Here is a 20,189-nt window from a genome sequence, read left to right as displayed (position 1 = left end):
CAAGCTGCTTTTAATAATCACAGGAACTACTAATTATCAACCGATTAAATTGCCGAAAAGATAGATGAAAAAACCCATCTAGCACTAAAATACTCGTTATTGGTTAACGACTGCCGGCAATTATTCCAAACTTTTGGAGCAAACTTCATATGGCTTATACAACACTTCCAGTCTCACACCTGTGTATTACTAGTTGTACTTTTTTCTACAGCGGCGTGCGCGGTATTTCCCCGTGCGGGGGCGGGATTCCCCCGGTTTCCCCTACAGTACACGTCTATCCGTTCTGTAGCTACGGGGCATCCATAAGGATGTATTATATTAATATTACCATTTAATCGATGTTTCTAGTAAAAAATTAGACGACGCGTTTCATAAAAATTCGACAAATTTGCAAGTAGCCAATGAAACGAGTGGGCGGAGTGTTTTACGGTGACATAATCGTCCACGTGGGCTCCCTGTCGCTTCTATATAGGTTGCGATTTATAAAATATATTGCTGTTTATTTAAATGTCTTTTGTCCGGCGCATTCTTTTCTTACACACATATTTTCTTCGATTTAAGTAAGAACAATCGTCGGATTGTCACCGGGTTTGGTCACCACCAACAGGACACTGTCTCCTCAATGAACACATCAGTACAGGGTGTCCCACTAAGAATAGCTCTCGGCTGTATCTCGGAAAGTATTAGTAGCAGAGCTTCCGGAAAAAAATATCTATAACTAATGAGACCATGAGATATTGCTGGAAATGATTTTCAAGTTTGTAGGACGGCCGCTAGAGGGCGTAACAGCTATGGAAAATAACAAAATGGAATTTTTAAGAGATTTTGCCTAGATACGATATACTATAAATAATAACTTCATAATCTTCAGTAAATTTTGGATCTCTTTTGAGGGAAAATGGTTCTAATTTTCCCTTACCTGCTAAAATAAAGTGGTGGGAGGAGGTTAGATCTGTTTTTATTTAAATATTAATAACTCCGGACTGGACGATTGGAATCCAACAAGCGAGGGTTCGTTTAAAAGAGCGTTTCTTACTCTATATTGTACCATATAAACAATAATAATAAGTTTTTGAACGTAGACGCTAGGGGGAGTTGTCTTACAATTTAACAAATATTGCGCGTTTTTTCAAAAAAAATAAATGCGATAGTATATGTAATTTTAGCTGATAGTAAAGAGTAATAGAAGCTTAACAAGTCAGTGAAAACCGCATCTTGATACCTTTTTTCAAACCAACTTGATACCTTTTTTCAAACCAACCCTTAATTACCTTATTTTTCTAACACGGTATCACTAGCCCTCTTGTATGAACATTCTAATAAAAAATAATATAGAAAAGATTATTTTATTCAAAATATCGACAATGAACCAGAAAGCCATAATACTTAGGTGTATTAATATCTAATAATTAAGATACCAATAACGGTGGATAAGAAACGACACCTCAGTGAATTCATGGTAGGCTTTGGAAAAAAGTTGCTTTCAAACGGATAGTTTAAACATCAAAATATTATTATATCAACATTTTGATAGTCTCAGCAGCCTTTTTTTATCTTTTGGTTGGTTTTCTAAAAATGCCGTTCTTCAACAGAGAAAAAACGCTGCTAAGACTATCAAAATGTTGATCTAATAACACTTTGACGTTTATACTATTACGTCAAAAGTAACTTTTTTCCAAAGCCTACCATGACTTCACTGAGGCGTCGTTTCTTGTTAACTGTCATTGATATCTTAATTATTAATTATATTAGATATTAATACATCTGGTATTATGGTATTCTGGTATATAGTCGATTTTAGAATAATCTAATAATTTCTATCTTATTTTTTGTCAGAATGTTCATAATCAAGAGGGCTAGTAATACCGTGTTAGAAAAATAAAATAATTAAGTGCTTATATTTTCGTGTTTATTATAATTTTGTTAATAACTTTGGGTTGAAAAAAGATATCAAGATGCGGTTTTTGCTGACTTTTGAAGCTTTTATTACTCTTTACTATCAGCTAAAATTACATATACTATCGCATTTAACTTTTTTGAAAAAACGCGCAATGTTTGTTAAATTGTAAGACAACGCCCCCTAGCGTCTACGTTCAAAAGCTTATTAATATTATTTATATGGTACGATATAGAGTAAGAAACGCTCTTTTAAACGAACCCTCGCTTGTTAAATTCCGATCATCCAATCCCGAGTTATTAAAATTTAAATAAAAACAGATCTGACCTCCCCCCACCACTTTATTTTGGTAGATAGGGGAAAATGATTCTAACAAAAAATATTCAAGATTTACTGAAGATTATGAAGCTATTACTTATAGTACACCTTATCTAGGCAAAATTGTGTAAAAACTCCATTTTCTTATTTTTTGTGGCAGTGGCGCCCCCTAGCGGTTGTTCTACAAACTTGAAAATAATTTCCAGCAATTTCTCATAGTCTCTTTAGTCATAAATATTTTTTTCCGCAGGCCCTACGGCCAATACTTTCCGAGATACAGCCGAGAGCTATTCTTAGTGGGCCACCCGGTACATTGAAGATGGGAAACAACGGCAAATGCAAATTCTGTGGAGAAAATGGGGAAACACCAAAACACCTTATTATCACTGAGTGCGCCGAGACGACTACCATTCCTGCAATAAACTTTGGTACGACTGATATCGGAGGTGGCCTTCTGTATACAATAAGACGCCAACGCTTAGCCTTTGCCGGTGATTTAGTTATCTTAGCAAGAGATCGGAAAGAGCGGATATCGGTGACCAAGAGACTAGAAGATCAAGCGCAAAAAGTTAAACAATGAGAAGAAAACGAAATTTATGGAGTGGTCAGATAGGGATTTTGAGAAGGGAAGATGTCTACAATTGAACTCTGAGACATAAACGATACGATTGAGGAAGTCTTAGACAAGGAAAGAGAGGGGACAGGTAACACGGCAGCTGAAAGTGAGGCCACTTGTCACCACGCGAAATTCTCCAATGGCGTAGCATCAGAAATTAGCTTGTCCTAGACGATAAAAAATATTTATTAAAACGTTAATTAATAAATATATCGTTTATTTTTGAGTAATGCATATACAATTTTGTATTTTACAGTCTCACCTTTATAATATTAGAATATCTAAGCCGATAATGCAAAATTTATTTAACAGTCACAGTGAACTGATTATCAAGATAAGATAATTATTTATTTATTAACGTGTGTATAAGGTATAATTAAATGAAAAATAATGTAAATATATATGTTTTAAATGTGTATATACATATTACCGTATGATCGAAAAAAACGGCGTCTTGTTTGTTTGGAAATGACAATTTCACAAATTAATATTAAAAATTACATTATTCATTGAATCCGTAAGCAAGTGTGAAGGGGATTGGCTAGATTCATTATTATACCGTATGATCGAAAAGAAACGACGGCCAGTTGGCTTGTAAATTACGATCAATGACATTCCCCATATAATTCTACATATAAAATGACATAAAAACTATACAAAACGACATCGAAAAAAGACGGCGTCAGCGATGGCTATGAAATGAAGATCGCTGTCATTTTATATGTAAAATTATATGGGGAATGTCGTCGATCGTCATTTACAAGCCAACTGAACGTCGTTTTTTTTTGATCATACGGTATAATATAATGAATCTAGCCAATCCCCTTCACACTTGCGTACGGATTCAATGAATAATGTAATTTTTAATATTTGTTACCTTCAATCATAAGAATATTCTAATTTTCCACAAAAAAAAATAAACAATTCTAGAAGCTTTTGTATTATTTTATTTATTTTTAAATTTTTATTAATTACTTACTGAAACTGTTATTATACACCTAAATTAGCAAATTTTTTGAAAGAATATTTAAAAAAAATAGTAACAAGTATCCCACCACAAGTTTGTCCACCCTCAGCAAATCTTGGCAGGTAAATTTAAGTTTTATATAACAACTATACGTATAGATTTTTTATCACTAGAATTTTTCATTTTTTTATAGTTTACAATTATTTTCCTATTTGATAACAATACTTTATACATTTTTTTACATGTAAAATATGTAAAAAAATGTTTGTTGCAGAAATTGTATTTCTCTAATTATAATTCCCTACGCCACTGGAGAAATCCATGCTGAGTAGCATTAATTATGGTTTCAAACATTAATTATAATACAGGATATTGAAAAATACAGAATAATGAAAATACTACTTGGAATTATTAAAAATAGTTTTGTTAGGATGTGGTACAAGACATATTAAAAGCATTTAGATATTTTTACTGCTATAATGAAAAAAATGTACATTTTATGACCACATAACAAAAGTTGTGTGACGATTTTTACCTGTGAAATGTAATTCCAGCCACTTTTTTCTCGCTTCGGCATTTGTAGCCATACGCTGAACATTTCACCATACTAAACAACACAGTTTATAAATTTAAAACAAAACAGTATTCACAAAAAGCATAAATATTCGCTTGGTGTCACCTCGAAATCTTGTCACCAAAGTATGGCCGCCGATCAAATTTTGGCCTCAAAAATGTTTCACTGCAGAATATGCGTGTTAGCTGTCCCCTCTCTTTCCTTGTCTAAGGAGGAAGTAAATGCATTCACATATTTCCGTATTTCTAAGGAATCCAAATGTACTCAAGAAATTATGGCAAGAATAATGGCAGGAAATAGATGTGTCAGCGCACTACAGAAAAATATTGAGAGTAAGAACATTCCTAGAAATTTAAAAATCAAAATGTACCAACAATGAAAAGACCAATAGTGCTATATGCATGTAAAACGTGGACGTTTAATGCAACGGAAAGTTCGAGGCTAGAGATTTGGGAAAGAAAAATACTGAGAAAGATTTTTGGTGGAAAGAAGATAGACAACATATGGACCAGAAAAACAGATGAAGAATTAAAGCAACTATATCGGGCATCGAGTATAACGGGAGTAGAGAGAATGTAGAGAGATAGCTGGGACACATTGAAAGAATGGCTGAAGCAAGAATTCCTAGTATGATAATGAAACGTGAAATAGGTGGAAAGAGAAAGAGCGGTAGACCGAGAATCAGATGGAAAAAGGATGTAGAAAAGGACGTGAGAAGGATAAGATTGGATGTGTGGAGAATAAGGCGAAAAACAGAAACAAATGGAGAAAGATAACCAATCAAGCCATGAGCCTTTTAGGCTTTTAGAGCTGTTATATATAAGAAATGATAAGATATAAAAATCGATTATGTTACTTAATAAAAAGTTTTATTTCAGACATTATTTACAATAAATATATTTTGTACATCTTACAAATAACTAAACTAAGGTTAGAAATTTCTAGTTAAAGGATTTTTTATAAAGTATTCACCTCTTTTCGTCATTTGCTTGCCTACGTCAATAACATTTTGATCAATATTCTTATGAACATAACTGTAGAGCGATATAACAGTCTTCTGAACGCGATCCTTTGCCGCATTACAATATGCCGCAGCTAATAACAACTCACAATCACTATTCTGAAGTCCTATACAATATGATCTAGAAGCACGTGCTAAAATTTAAAGAGAAAATGCATCAGTAATAACACTATTTAACCTTAGTTTCTAAAATATTTGCAATGAACACTCTGGTATAGGTAAAGGTATCTCTGGCTGTAATAAATCAAAATAATAAAATGTGTTTAATTCATAAAATAAATTGATGGATTATCTTGTAGATTATTTGTATATTTTCTCTGTTGTAGATTAAGCATGTGCTCATTGCCTTTTTATATATACAGGGTGAGTCTTAAATAAGTGCAAATATTTTTAAGGGTAGTATATTTCAACCCCAGAAACATGAGTTTTTTTCGCAAAAAAAATGACAATTTGGGATTTTTTGAAAAAAAAATTGGTGATTAATTGTAACTACGGCGTGTTTTGATTGTGTTGGTTAATATCTGGGGTTATTTTTTTTGTTTAGATTGTACGCGAAATACCCGGCCCAAAACCGAGAATACGCGAAGCTTTCGGGAATATATTGTTGGGGTGTACCCAAATACGTTTAAAATAAAGTATATGGAGGGTACCGCTTAAATTCCTGTCCCGATATTGAAGGATGGCTATAGAATTTCAATGCATTTCCTACATAAGTCTATCCTTGGTTTGTAGGAGGTTTGACTAAACAAGGATGAACCTATGTCTTGAACATTCAACTCGATTTTCTGTCCTCCTTCAATACTGGGACGTAAATCCTCTCATTGCTCTTATGGGGAGGCCGTCGTATATTTTATTTAAACGTATTTGGGTGTACCTAGACGCTTGTTCAAACTAGCTTAAAAATAACGATTGATGATATTCACATTATAAATTTTCATATAAAATGGCAGCGGTCTTCTGTTAAAATCCAAATCCGACGCCGTTTTTGTATATTGTTTAGTACTTATCCTACGATATATGTATACTAAAGTCTGGCAAAGGTTAGTTTTATGTAGAGATTTCCATATGTAAAAAGAGTACAATCCGTTTATAATGTACTGAACAAAGAGAGAACGGTAAAAACGTTGCCAAACGTATGAAATAAACCGAGAAACTGCTTATAATGTATAAATAAACCGAGAAAACATTGCTGAGAGACGTGGAAGGGGATATAGCAGATTCGTCGCGATCGACCCAAATGAGTATTTAAAATTCTAGGAAAGGGTGATACTTTATTTGTTTATTTATTAACGAGTTGTTGTGATTATCCTTATATCTTGTAAATTTTTAAGTGCAAGTTAGAATCACTTGCACTTTTGGTAAAAATAAGTGGAACTGAGTTGGTGTTCGGCAGTGGTCGCGCTATTAGAACTCTGAATTCAAAAATTGATATCTCGAAATCCATTAGAAATAATTGATTGTAGTTTTTTCAAAACCGCTCTTAGTATTTCTGCTATATTTTCGTTGCAGCCAGTATGTGAAAATCTTTATAAATAAAAAAGTTACACAATTACTGAAAATTGCATTAAATGCACAAAAGTAAATGGATATTTTTTACAATTTTTTATGGAAAAAAACAAGCCATCTTGTAAAAGATCCGAATTTCAAAATAAAAAAAAAGTTTCAATATCTAAAGTAGTTCTTGAGTTATCGCGTGTTGTGTTAAAAAGTTTAGTTTTTAAATTATCACGATTACTGACGTTTTCTCGTTATAAAAAAATGGACACCTTAATAACGATTTCGTTATAATTCCATTTCAGATGCTCAAAAACATATCTAAAGATTTTATCTAGTTATCTTTTCGAAAAAAAAAATGTTTTTTAAAAATAAGCGGTTTGCGATCGTGATTTTACTTTACTTAATAGGGAAAGGCGTACCGGAGAAATGTGGCAACGCCGCAATAGCACACCGTTACATTTCTCTCACTCCGACTTAAAAAGATCCCTATGCGATTTACTTTCACACATGTAAATACCGACCCAAAAATAAGAGTTGCCAGCACGGTACAAAACCAAAACCTACCTAAAACTGCAGTCATTGCATAACACTCTATAATCACATTAGCTAAGCGACACAGATCAACATGTTCATTAATAACTTCCAATCCGTATTTAGAGAGAATATTTTCTGTGGCAAATTCCAATCTTTTAATTCCATACCTAAAAAATCAATTATGAACGAAATAGTCAATGTTTCACTTAACTTTCATTATACTCCAAATGCTCAGAAGCTGGTCCCAGAGAGGGATGTAAATAATGCTTTAAACCTAAATTCAATTTGGGGTCATCTGTCAAATCTCTTTGGCCAGCAAAAGCTCTCATTAAGGTAAATGCACCGTGGAATAGTGGATTGCGAATTTTCTTAATTTTTTCAGCGAGACTCAACTAAAATAAAAAATAAAGGATCACCATCAAAACTTTCTATAATGTTCTACAGAGTTTGGAATAGTATTTTCCTGATGAACTATAAATTATTAAAACTAAAATTAGTTAAATACAGGGTGTCTGAATATTCCGTGAAAATAGAACTACTACCTATTATTCGAATCAAAATAAGTTTGCAGGACACAATTTACCTCTATATAAAAGTGCTTGGTTTCTTCGCTAGAGGGCATCAAACTTTAAGTAAATAAACACATTTTTTCAGATATTTTAATAACCGTTATTCCGATTTGAATGATATTTTGGGGTTCTATATTCTATTTATATTTTATAATTAAGTGCTTTAACATTTAACATTTACAAAAAAAAACAAGAAAGAGTACGGGAAGGGTAAAAACTACCTCCCTTACATAAATTTTAGTATAAATATTTTCCAACTTAACTGACAACAGATTTTTTTTCGTAAAATTGTCCGTCTAGTATTTACTACATTTTTTGTCTCTTATAAAAAAATGCCACTGCGCATACTTTTTGGGGAATAAATTATTTTTCCGATGATGACTTCCAAAAAATGTTTTTTTGTCACATCAAGCTATAAAACCTATTATGCTCTAATAATCTAATTAGCGAAAATATGGTATTTTATGTTAGTATCACATATTATACTAAGGAACCAGAAATGCTGACATTTCTGGTCTTGGGTGGGGTTTTACGAGATTCTCGAAATTCGAGATTTCTCATCTCGTCTTGATTTCGAGATGAGATCGAGACGAGACTGAGAATTTTTTTTCGAGACGAGATCGAGAAAATGACTTCGAGATATTTCGAGATCGAGAAATTTTTTCGAGATTTCTCGATCTCGAAAAACTTTAGATGCTTAAAACAACTCAACAGCTCATAAAAGGCTAGAAAAATGGAAATAAAAAACTATGTTGGAAAATATTTCTTTATATGCTAATTTACATTTCTTTATTTACAATTATTACAAATAATAATAAGATAACTTCCCCAAAACTGTTCGATCAGTCGGTCTTTTCAGAATAAAGAAATGCCGTAAATATAATATATTCGTGTTCTTATGGCACCATTTTTGTATAAATTTCACTATTAACTCCTATTGAGTTAAATAAATTTAAGTAATGTCGAAGAAAAAAAGTTTTTCAATAAAAGACTGTTTCGAGTAAATAAAACTCGAGTTTGTTGCACAACGAAGTAAAAATTTTAAACTTTCGTAGATAGCTAGGTAAATTTTAAATCCATATGGATAAAAGACTAAATTGAAAAATAAAGGAATCGTTTTGATTTTCGCTTTTTAAAATAATATATTTTTATTTTTGGGATTTTGGGCCAAAGTCTGCGTTTTTTTGTTACACATGGCTTTTAGTTCATACCATACCTATAATAGCTCTGTATTCTATAACGTACCTTTTGAACAGAAAAAATTTACCCTATATTTTTTGGTGCAGACTTTATAACATGATATTTTTAGCCGACCATACCAATAGGTATGGTAGGCTATTAAGATCGGCAAAAAAAAAAGTTTTTTTAATTTCACTCAAAATGAGTTATTTCGATCATAAATGACCTAAATACAAAATATTTTCATGGTGTCTGTCTGTCTGTCTGTAACACGATAACTGAAAAACAGCTAAACCGATTTTAACCAAATTTGGCTCAAAAATACTGTGGCACCCGAGAATCTGGCCATTAGTTTTTGGTGGGGGTGGGGGATTTGTAAGAGGGTATGGGAGGGGGTTAAAAATTTTAAAAAATCGTAACTCCAAAATTACAGTAGCTAGCGAAACGCAGTTTTCAATTTAAGATTAGGAATAATATTTGCAACAAAATTTGCAATAACATCAAAATCAGTCAAAGTCGCAGTTTTTGAGATAAAAAAAATTGAAAAAATTCCTTTACTTTGAAACTAAAAGAACGGCCTACCAACTTTTTATTAACATATTTTAGTATGGGCGGCTATACGTGCCTCCCGGCGCCAATTTTTTTATTAATAATAAATCAGTTATTTATTTTCGAGAATCTCGAATCAAATTTCGAGATTTCTCGTCTCGATGAAACCCTAGTCTTGGGTGCCGATTTTCGCGTGTGCGAAGACTAGTCAACACGCTTAGTAAAATAAGATGTACTGAATAAAGACAGAAGGCAAGTATTTTTCCAAGCGCATGAAATCTAGCTGCAAATTAAGAGATTGTCATAGCGATTCACTTCTATACATATAAACGCCTACCCAAAGTTTCTCTTGCCAGCAGGGTATATGACAATAAGCTTCATAATAAGCTTAAAAAAAATAAATTATAAATTAATTAACGTTGGGGTTTATTTTCGATTGGTGCCCTCTAACGGGCAAACGAAGCACTTTTGTATAAAGGTAAATTATGCGCAATTAACTTATTTTGATTCAAAAAATACGTAGTTGTTCTATGTCCACGAAATACTGGAACTTCCTGTATATTTTGTAGGCCTGCTTTGGAAAAATAAATTCTCTAAAATTTTTTTTCTCAAAAACTATGCGACGCCGATGTGGCGTTTTTTACAGAGACGGAAAATGTAGTAAATACTAGAGGTACTATTTTACCAAAAGAAAATCTGTTGTTGCTGGAGTTGAAAAATATTTACACTAAAATTTATGTAAAAGTGGGGGTAGTTTTCACCCTTCCCGTACTTTTTCTTGATTTTTGTAAAAGTCAAATGTTAAAGCACTTAGCACCAGAGACACAGACACCCAAAATCTCAATTAAATCGGAATAACAGTTCTTAAAATATCTGAAAAAATGTTTAAATTTGTTTTAAATGCTATCCATGTATTCATGCATGGTGGGCGGAAAAAGCTCTCTAGGGTGGGGATCCTTGACAGTTCTGTTTGACGATTCATTTGACACATTTGAATTTGATTTGAAATTTTGTGGATTTGTCAGTCTTTACGGAGCTTATTTTATGTTATTTATTATTTATTCTACTACTGATAGTTGTATAAAGGTAGTAAATCTAGATGGAAATTGTGGCAGAACTTAAATTAACAGCGACACTATCGCGATTTATCGAAAAAGACTCTAAAATAGTTGGTTGTGTAGCGTGCGGTAGATCTCGGCAAAAATTGAGTGAAATAATGGAACAACTTTTCGCTAGTAAGTGACTATATAATATACATACGTGTAGTAAACCGATCATTTATGAAATTCACTTAAATTAACTAAATTACATATTTTTCTTGCATTTTAGCTTTTATTTATTACTTTTTAAAGATTAGATGTCAAAGAATTTAGATACGTTAATTTGACTTTACCTGCTTCAGTAGCGTATCGGATGTTTGTGTTAATAAATACTTATTATAACTTATCTATTTTTATTAGAATTATATATTTTTATAACAATTTTAGTAACTACCAACATTTATTCACAACGTAAAATAAAACAACAAATTATTGAGTCTACCCCACGTCTACCCTACATCATAGTTTTACATTTTTTAAATAAAATTAGAACGACACTGATAAACCGGAATTTAAGTCGGCCATATTTGAGGCCCATCGCGGTGTACCTAAGATTTTTGATATGCTCCTTCCTTAAGGTCGATTTATAAACTGAAAACGTTGCGGTTCGACGCCCGACGTTACGGTCGGTAAAAAGTTTGTTTATACGCAGGATGTTTTGTTGATTATAAATTTTTCGGTTGTTGTTGCGGTTGACGTTTTACGTCAAAAATTAACCAATTTTTAACTTCGACAGGAACGTTGACCTTGAAACGTTAGTAATAGTCAATAGAAATAATCGCAACCGCAACGTCGAACCGCACCGTTTTCAGTTTATAAATCGACCTTGAGTCTTCTTATTCAAAGGTTTACAGTTTGATGCCCTCTAGCGGACAAACGAAGCACTTTTGTGTATAGAGGTAAATTGTGTCCAATGAACTTATTTTAATTCCAAAAATATGTAGTAGTTCTATATCGACGGAATATTGGAACACCCTGTAGTAACTAGTCTTAATATACAGGGTGTCCCCGAAACAAGTGCAGATTTTTTAAAGGGTTAAAAAAAATAAACATATCTCTCTTTACCATTTTTAAAATAAATTCAAAATAACCGAGTTATTTAAATTTGAAAATGTATAATATTATGTATATTATATAAAATAGTCTTACCCCGGCATGTTGTAATCCCGTTAAAGCTATAAACAGTCTTTGATTTTCATTAGTTTCGTATAATGTCAGATAATCAATTGCCTTTTCATGAAGCGTTCTTGTCCAGTGATTTTTAGACACTGCAGATAGTCCAACGGCATCTAAACAAATAGTGGAAGCATTGTATGCTGCTTCTGATGACAACACCTATTCAGAAATATAAGGATCGCTAAATATGTAAGTTATTTTTCCAAAAATAGCAGAACTGGTTTTTAAATATATAATTCGCGCCGCTTTTTCCAATGGTGTGGTATATTTTAATGATATGTAAAAGAAATGTTACAGTTATGTAGTGATGGGCAAAACTGTTATTTTTAGATAACAGTTGAAACTGTTATAGTTATTTATAAAAAACAGCTTAAAATAACAGCTTAAAAATAACAGGTTTCTTTATTTTATTGCTAAATATCTGAAAGAGTATGAGGCGGTCACCGCCAGGCGTATTAACGCAGTTGCAAGTTGCAAACAATGACATGCTCGGTGGTAGTATTTCCAGGGTGTCAAACATTTCTAAATATCGATTGTTATCTAAAATACCTCTCTAAAACGGTGGTTGTTTACAAATAAGCGCTGTTTACAAATTGCGATATAAAAAAGCCAAAATTCCGCCACTCGTCTATACCTATACATTCCGATCTACCTACGCCTTGCCCCTCGATCCGTGTAGATCCTGAATTGCGTAGCAGTGTACAGGGTGCATCTCACTCGACGGGCGAGAAGCTCTTAGTTATAATTTTACCATTTGCGGTCAAAAAATAGCAATATATGAAAATGTGTAGTATATTCTTCATAAGTAAACCAACTACACACTAGAGTTCGAATTAATTTTACACTTAAACTAGCGTGTACCTGGGACTTCGTTCGCGTCGAATTAATAATTTGTAATGGTGATGATAAAGCAAAGCAAGAATTTCTATTAACATACAAACTGGATAAAATTTTCTCACATTTGCCAAAAATAAGCTTTAAACGTCGAGCAGTTTAAGCAGAATCGTGGTTAATCAATTACTCAACTTTTTGGAACACCCTGTATGATTTTTTAAAAAATTTCAAAATATGTAAAAAAACAAAATAAATTATGCGTGTCCAAGCGTTTTCCCGAAAGACTAACCGTTTTTTTAAATAAGTAGTTTTCACCCTCTTGGAATTTGAGATTCGAGAAACCCCTCCTTATCGAACCTCGACCCCACAGTCAATCCGTTTGCCAAAAATCAGCTTTAAACGTCAAGCGGTTTAAGCAGAATCGTGATTACTCAGTGGTCATATTTTATGAAACACCCTGTATATATTTTTAAAAAATCTTAAAATATGTAAAACAACGAAATAAAATATACGTGTTTAAGAGTTTTTCCGAAAACTCACCGGTTTTTAAATAAAAAATATTCTAATATTTGAGGGTGGTTTCACCCCCGTAGAATTCGAGTTTCGAAAAATCCCTTCTTATCGAACCTCTACACCCTAAAGTCAATCCGTTTTCCAAAAATCAGCTTTTTACGTCAAGAGCTTTAAGCGGGATCGTGATTAATCAATGACCAGATTTTTCAAAACACACTGCATACATTTTTAAAAAATCTTAAAATTATATTCTGAAAATTTTTCAGAATAAATAAACACCTAAATATTGAAACTTAATAACGTACTGAATCATACAGCGCCATAATATCTCGACCTCCGCCCTTTATGCTCGTAACAGGTTGAAAAACAATGTATCTAAAACAACTGATGCGTTATTCTCCAACCTGTTTCGAACCTCCATCGACAATCGACCGATGCAGCAGCGTTCCTTTCCCACTCCGATTATCTCGACCGTCGCCCTGTTATGCTCGTAACAGGTTGTATCTAAAATGACTGCTTCTCCAACCCGTTGCGAGCCTCCATCGACAATCGACCGATGCAGCAGCGTTCCTTTCCCACTCCTGTTATCTCGACCGCCAAGCGTTATGCTCACAACTGTTTCAAAAAACCTGCTTCTTTTATATCCCATTATTTTTAAGCTGTTGCAAACCCAATACGACCACCGACGGCGTCGACCGAAGCAGCTACGTTCGCCGTAGCGCATTCCCCACTCCGTTGCCCGTTGTCTCGCCACCTGTATCGATGGTTGACGAAATAACATGTTTTAAATCCATACTAGTTGTTTTTTGGAATTGCTTCGAGCGGCATAGAATTTCGTGGCGGTGCAGAGCGCTGACTTCATTTTTCGTTTCACGAGCGGCCGATCTCTACGTGTCGTTATTTTATATCTGTTATTTTTTAGAAGTAGTAACGGTTGCGTTATGTTATTTCTAAATAATTGTTATAAAATAACAGATAGTTAAATAACAACCCATCACTACAGTTATGTAACAGTTATCAAGTGTGCTATTAGAAATAGTAATAATTGCCTGGAATTTGAGATCTATAGGAAAAATACCACTACACGCAGATATATTCCTAATGAATCATATCATAGTGTTGAACATAAAATGGCTAGTTTAGATTTCTTAGTTCATAGATTACTTAGTTTTCCACTTACCAACGAAAGATATGAAATAGAAAGAGATTACATTAGGAATGTAGCGGAGTGTAATGGATATTCTCCTTCACTAGTTGATAAAATAATTAGAAAACGTAGGTATAGGTTAATGATTTCTGAAAATTCGACTTTTCAAGTGGAGAAAGATAGGTCAAAATATTTTTCAATACCGTTTGATAGAGAGTTATCCCGTGGTCTAAAAGGAATTTTTCAGAATGTCAATTATAAACTTGTGTATAGTGCTAATAATAAATTACAACAATTATTAGGTAATCCAAAGGATAAAACACCTCCACTGGAAAGGTCGAGTATTTATGAAATATCTTGTAAAGATTGTAATCAGAAATATGTTGGGCAAACTAGAAGAACTAGATTTAAAGAACATTTAGCTCAGATAAGATATGGTAGACCGGATAAATCTTGCGTTGCTGAACATATTGATGATAAAGAACATTGTATAGATTTTAATAATTTAAAATTAATTAAACAAGTCTCAAATTACAGGCAATTAGATGCATATGAAAGCATCAGAATTAATAAATATAAAGATAGTATGAACTGAGACAACGGTTCAATTCCGTCAAGTTCTTTGTTCCTACTACTCTAGTGGCGGAAACCTAACTGTTACGCTCGGTGGGCTCTGACTCGGTTGGCTAGATCTTGCCACGCCCACTCGGTGCCCACTGAGCGAGTATATAAACGCTCAAATTGTAGATTGTAGTTTAGTTTAATCATCTGATGATGATGCTAATATGGTTAGTGAAACGCGCGTCCAGTGTAAAAGTAAAAGTGTTTTGGTGTATTGTGGTGATTTAGTGTTTTTAATTTGCTATTTTTGAAGTGTGCTTTTTTTTATCATAAAGCTTTTTGGTCGCACAGTATATAGTTACCTTAACGATAGCGCTCTCCACAGCAGTATCTTGATTTTCGTACCAGTCTTGCAATCCAGCTGTTAAATAAGCAGCACTTTCGGCTGCATAAAGATTCGCTGCAAGCTATTAAATTATCACATAATAAAAGAAGTATTAAAAATTAAACTACAATCATTATGGCAAAAAATATTAGTTTGTGTTCACAGAAATTCAGTATCAATTGGGATTTTTTATTGAAAAGCGTTTGACAGCCGTACACCTACTTTATGTACGAATTTCTAAAAAATCCAAAAATGTCGTCATAATTGCGAAACACAATTTACCTGTCAAATTTTACATTTCTTAATAAAATGTCGAAAATTATCATCCGATCGAAAAAACGGCATCATAGACAGTTAGCCATTTACTTGGCCCGTACTCTTCTTTATTTTTTTCGCCTTAAAAAGGTTTTAGTTATTTTATTTTTCCGTTAAGTTATTCTTATACCGAGTGCGTCTCAAAAGTGGCTCACCCCATAACTTTTTTATTTTTTGCAGTTAAAAAAACGAGATTTGGTATGTTAGTATATGACATAAATTAGGATTGATTGACGTATTCAATTGTTTTCGGTCACTTCCTGTTTCACCGGAAATGACTCCAACTTTTGATTTTTAAATGGCACCCTCGCCTCGGTATTTTTTTTTTACTTTATTCGATAGCAAATAACACTCTGAATAGAATGACATATCATATGTCAACTTTTGACATTTTCGCATATGGTTTATTTGAAATTATAACTTGCGGTTCGTAACGAAAATTTGACTCGAAATACCAAGTGTGTGATACCAAATTATTCGTAAAAAAATGCTTTTTCCAAATATGCTAATGAGCCACCCTTTTTTCATTTGAAAAAATTGAGATATGATTAAAAATACGATTTCAGCATTTTCTAACTGGCCAGGACAAGACACTAAAAACATTAGACAATCAAATATATTTTTCCAATGCTCCTTGATTAAGAATTAGTGTTTTTAACATAACCATGGCACTCTAGATTGAATTTTAAAATCCCATTTTGTTTTAAGCCAGAATGTCAAAAGTTGACATATGATAAATCATTCTATTCAGAATGTCATTTTCTATCAAATAAAGTAAAAATATGCTAAGAGGCCATTTAAAAATCAAAAGTTATAGTCGTTTCCGGTGAAACAGGAAGTGACCAAAAACAATTGAATACGTCAATCAATCCTAATTTATGTCATATACTAACATACCAAATCTCGTTTTTTTACCTGAAAAAATAAAAAAGCTATAGGGGTGAGCCACTTTTGAGACGCACCCGGTATAGTAAAATTTATTTTTAATAGGTGTAGCTTAAAATTCGACAAATAATTTTTTGGAAATAGATTTGTGTCTGGAAACGTTCTATCCTTTTTTAATCTTTCTATAATTAGTGTTAATCTTTGACAAGTTTTATGTCAATTTTTAGTAAATGACATCTAGAGACTGACCTCGTCAAAATTATCATCGATTCCCCAGCTGTTTTTGACGCCGTTTTTTTTCGATTATACCTTCACATTTTTTATTACCCTTCCAAATTTTGTCACTCTACGATAATTTCTATTCTTGTCAATTTTTTTTTATTTTGAGCAGTCCCTGTATATTAAATTTTACATATCAATACTAAAATATTTAATACGACTTAATCTGGCGCACTATTATACAGTACGTCTGTCCGTTCTGTAGCTACGGGGTATCCGTGAGAGGGAAACGATATTCTCTCGATGTTTTTCGTAAAAAATTAGACGACGCGTCCCATCAATAAAAATTCGACAAATTTGCAAGTAGCCAATAAAATGAGTGGGCGGAGCGATTTTCGGTGACATACTCGTCAAGTGGACGTATAAAATATATTGCTGTTTGTTTAAATGTTTTTTGTCTGCATTCCTTTCATAGACACAGATCCAGCAGATGTACTGTACTAAAAACTATTTTCGCAGATATTTTTTAACTACAACATAACTATTTATTTTGCTAAATATAAAATATACCAAATATTTGTTCATCAATATGTAAAACTTTACAGGGCCTGGTCAAAATATTCGAAATTTTGATACAAAATGGAAATAATTGTAAAGTGGGAAAATTTGACTTTCAAGAAAAAAAAATAAAACTAAACAACTATTTGTAACAACATTTACCAAAGTTTTAATAAGGACCCTTTCCGACATTTTAATAAGAAATACCAAATTTAACATGCAAACCGAGTCGCTCAAATACAATAATGTACTTATTTTTCGTTTTTTAAAAGGCAAAAACTAACTACGATGCCTAATTTTATCCGTCTATAATAAAAAAAACATCCCATTTGATGCAGACCTTTATGTGGACACTTTAAATGGAAAAAAAAATGAAAAATACCTCTCCAAGTTTATATCTTTCAGTTTGTGTTTTGTATAACTCTAAATTATCACTAGAATCCTCAAGAATTTTGTTTAGTAATTTATTTATTAGGTTTTTCGTTAGAGTTGAACAAGCAGCCCCGCAACTTAATCGAAAATCAGTTATGATTGTATTGATTATACCTTCTGCATTATTTACTTCACCAATAACATTTTCTAAAAAAAAAACAGTGGTATAGGGAGATACATTTTAGGCAATTGCATTATTTAATTATGTATTGATTTGTACCAAGAGAACTACAATAATTGGGATTGTCAATTTCTTTGAAAAATCTATCTAATTATCTTTCATGCTAAAATCATAGCTAAAAGAAATAAATTTAAATTGGAATGCTCAGCCACTGCTTGGCTTTCCACCAAAACAGTTATTGTTTTGGATTACATATGTTACAGGGCGCTGCTATAGTAGTTGCTAAGAACAACTACAAGCAAGGACAGAAAGCATTTTATTTGTCTGTGCTTTGACAATCAAAGTCAGTAGGTATCTTCATAAATTCAAATAAAAATATCAAAAAATTCTTGTTAAAAAAATACCGAAAAGTGTATAATGCACTCTTTGTCAAAGTAATTGCTATCTTGATAAACTAACAAGTGATTGTCATAATTAAAATTGGGTTTTGTAAAGTTTCTGTCCAATGTTTCTGTCACAAAACTAATTAGTTGTATCGATTAGTTGGTAGCATACATAGTTCAAAATCCAATAACAAATTATTACATACCACAAGGTACTTCAGTATTTTCAAAAACTATATTTGCCAACTCAATATCGCTGCCCTCTATTTTCTCCCATTTAACTCCTTGAAAGTCCTTCTCAACCAAAAATCCTGTTAGTTTTACTTCTTTACCCGAATCCTTTATCACAACATCAGTAAGAGCGAAAACTATTAAATAGTCAGCAGATATACCATTTACAACATAGGATTTCTGTCCATTTAAAATCTAAAATAATTATTAAAATTCTGATTATTTGCCCTGACTGTCATTATCTAGTGCACTTACGACCAATATACTACAAACATACAAACAGTATTAAATGGCATAGGTTTGGCACACTGTTTTATTAATGGTAATATATTTTATAAGTAATGACAGCATTGGCACTATTTTGTTATGCTATATTTCACACAAAAATTTCGAAATTTCTATTATTTGAATTGAATAATTATATTTTTAATCTTTCTTAATTATAGAGAATGACTAGTTGTAGTAGAAAGGAGAGAATTTAACTTAACATCAGTGTCATGGCTATTTGGCGGAGTAGTTGTACCAGTGCTCTAGGTTTACAAAGAAGAACAAATAGAGATCATATAATAATAAATAAAGATAATTATAGGTGTTATAAGCAATTATATATACTATTTATATTTACTATAAATATGATATTACTTTATGATTAGCATTATAGCATTATGTGACAACCTATGCTGAAACATACTGGTAGTATGCCTAGATATCATGCTCTCACCCAATATTTTTTGTCTTTTGACAGTTCTGCTTTAGTATTTAAACCCTGAATATCATTAATTTTGTTTTCATTTAAACAAAAAGCTAACAACTTTTCTCCTTTTATAACTGGATACAAATATTTCTTTTGAAGCAATTCGCTACCGTATTTTACTAATGTCTGCAGTCCCAATTGTTCGTGGTGAATAATACTATCCCCTAAACGATGTTCAGAAAACACCTGCAAATATTTCATAACTTCTAATGGCGTCGATTCGCGTCCATCTAAAAACTGGGACGCTTGAAGTCCTATCGCCTTAACATCAGATAAATTTTGTCTAAAATATTTTCATGTTTCAAAAAACCAAACAAATCTAAGTTAGAGTTAAGTTACAAACCTAAAATTTTTATTAGACAGCGAATTTGCACCTATCATATGTTTCTGTTTCAAAATTTTTCCCAAATTATCAGTCTCCTTTTCCACATTTTGTACTTCCTCTTTTTCTAATTGTGGAAAAGTTAATATTTCAGTATCGAAAGTACCTAGAAGAAGATTTTTAACAAACGGTGGTCTTTGAGATTTTTTCTGCCTTGTTCTTTTCGTTATATTCGTCAAAGTTTCAAACTGTTTCAACTCTTTTTCGTAATGTTCTTCGTTTTCTTTTGAAATAGGTTTGATTGATGTCGAGTATTTAAAGAGGAAAGATTTAGGTAAGTAAGTTCTATTCAAATGTTGTCTTAAGCAAAACATATTAAACATTGATATTTAAAGTAAAAATGAACCGAAAAACACCTTACTGGTATTTTATAAGTAATTTAAAAACTCATAACCCAACATAACCTCTTAAAATGTCAGAGTTCAGAGTTGCGGATAGTTGCGGTCAGCGGCGAGTGTCATGAAGTTTGATC

At 32.4% G+C, this 20,189-nt stretch overlaps 1 protein-coding gene across 1 annotated transcript; it reads right to left on the bottom strand.

Annotated features, from left to right (window-relative positions):
- Positions 1-5,217: 5,217 nt before the first annotated feature.
- On the bottom strand, positions 5,218-20,183 carry LOC115879753 (acyl-CoA dehydrogenase family member 9, mitochondrial). Its single transcript, XM_030896737.1, has 9 exons — positions 19,679-20,183; positions 19,303-19,618; positions 18,557-18,776; positions 17,797-17,993; positions 15,415-15,519; positions 11,971-12,156; positions 7,647-7,816; positions 7,455-7,591; positions 5,218-5,527 (listed from the first exon to the last, which is right to left on the bottom strand). Exons 1-9 carry the CDS (start codon positions 20,038-20,040, stop codon positions 5,304-5,306), a joined length of 1,917 nt encoding a protein of 638 aa, XP_030752597.1. The 5' UTR covers positions 20,041-20,183; the 3' UTR covers positions 5,218-5,303.
- Between the last annotated feature and the right edge of the window lie 6 nt (positions 20,184-20,189).

The sequence above is a fragment of the Sitophilus oryzae genome, unplaced genomic scaffold (genome assembly GCF_002938485.1).
Source record: "Sitophilus oryzae breed Bouriz unplaced genomic scaffold, Soryzae_2.0 scaffold_1586_pilon_pilon, whole genome shotgun sequence".
NCBI classification, from domain to species: domain Eukaryota; kingdom Metazoa; phylum Arthropoda; class Insecta; order Coleoptera; family Curculionidae; genus Sitophilus; species Sitophilus oryzae.
This window is presented reverse-complemented; position numbering and strand designations above follow the sequence as displayed.

Excerpts from the sequence above, each read along its gene's own strand:
- LOC115879753 (XM_030896737.1), bottom strand. The coding sequence starts at position 20,040 with ATGTTTAATATGTTTTGCTTAAGACAACATTTGAATAGAACTTACTTA. Across the intron at positions 15,520-17,796 it reads AAAGATATAAACTTGGAGAG|CTTGCAGCGAATCTTTATGC; the intron begins GTATTTTTCATT and ends ATAATTTAATAG. Across the intron at positions 12,157-15,414 it reads TGGAGAGCGCTATCGTTAAG|GTGTTGTCATCAGAAGCAGC; the intron begins GTAACTATATAC and ends ATTTCTGAATAG.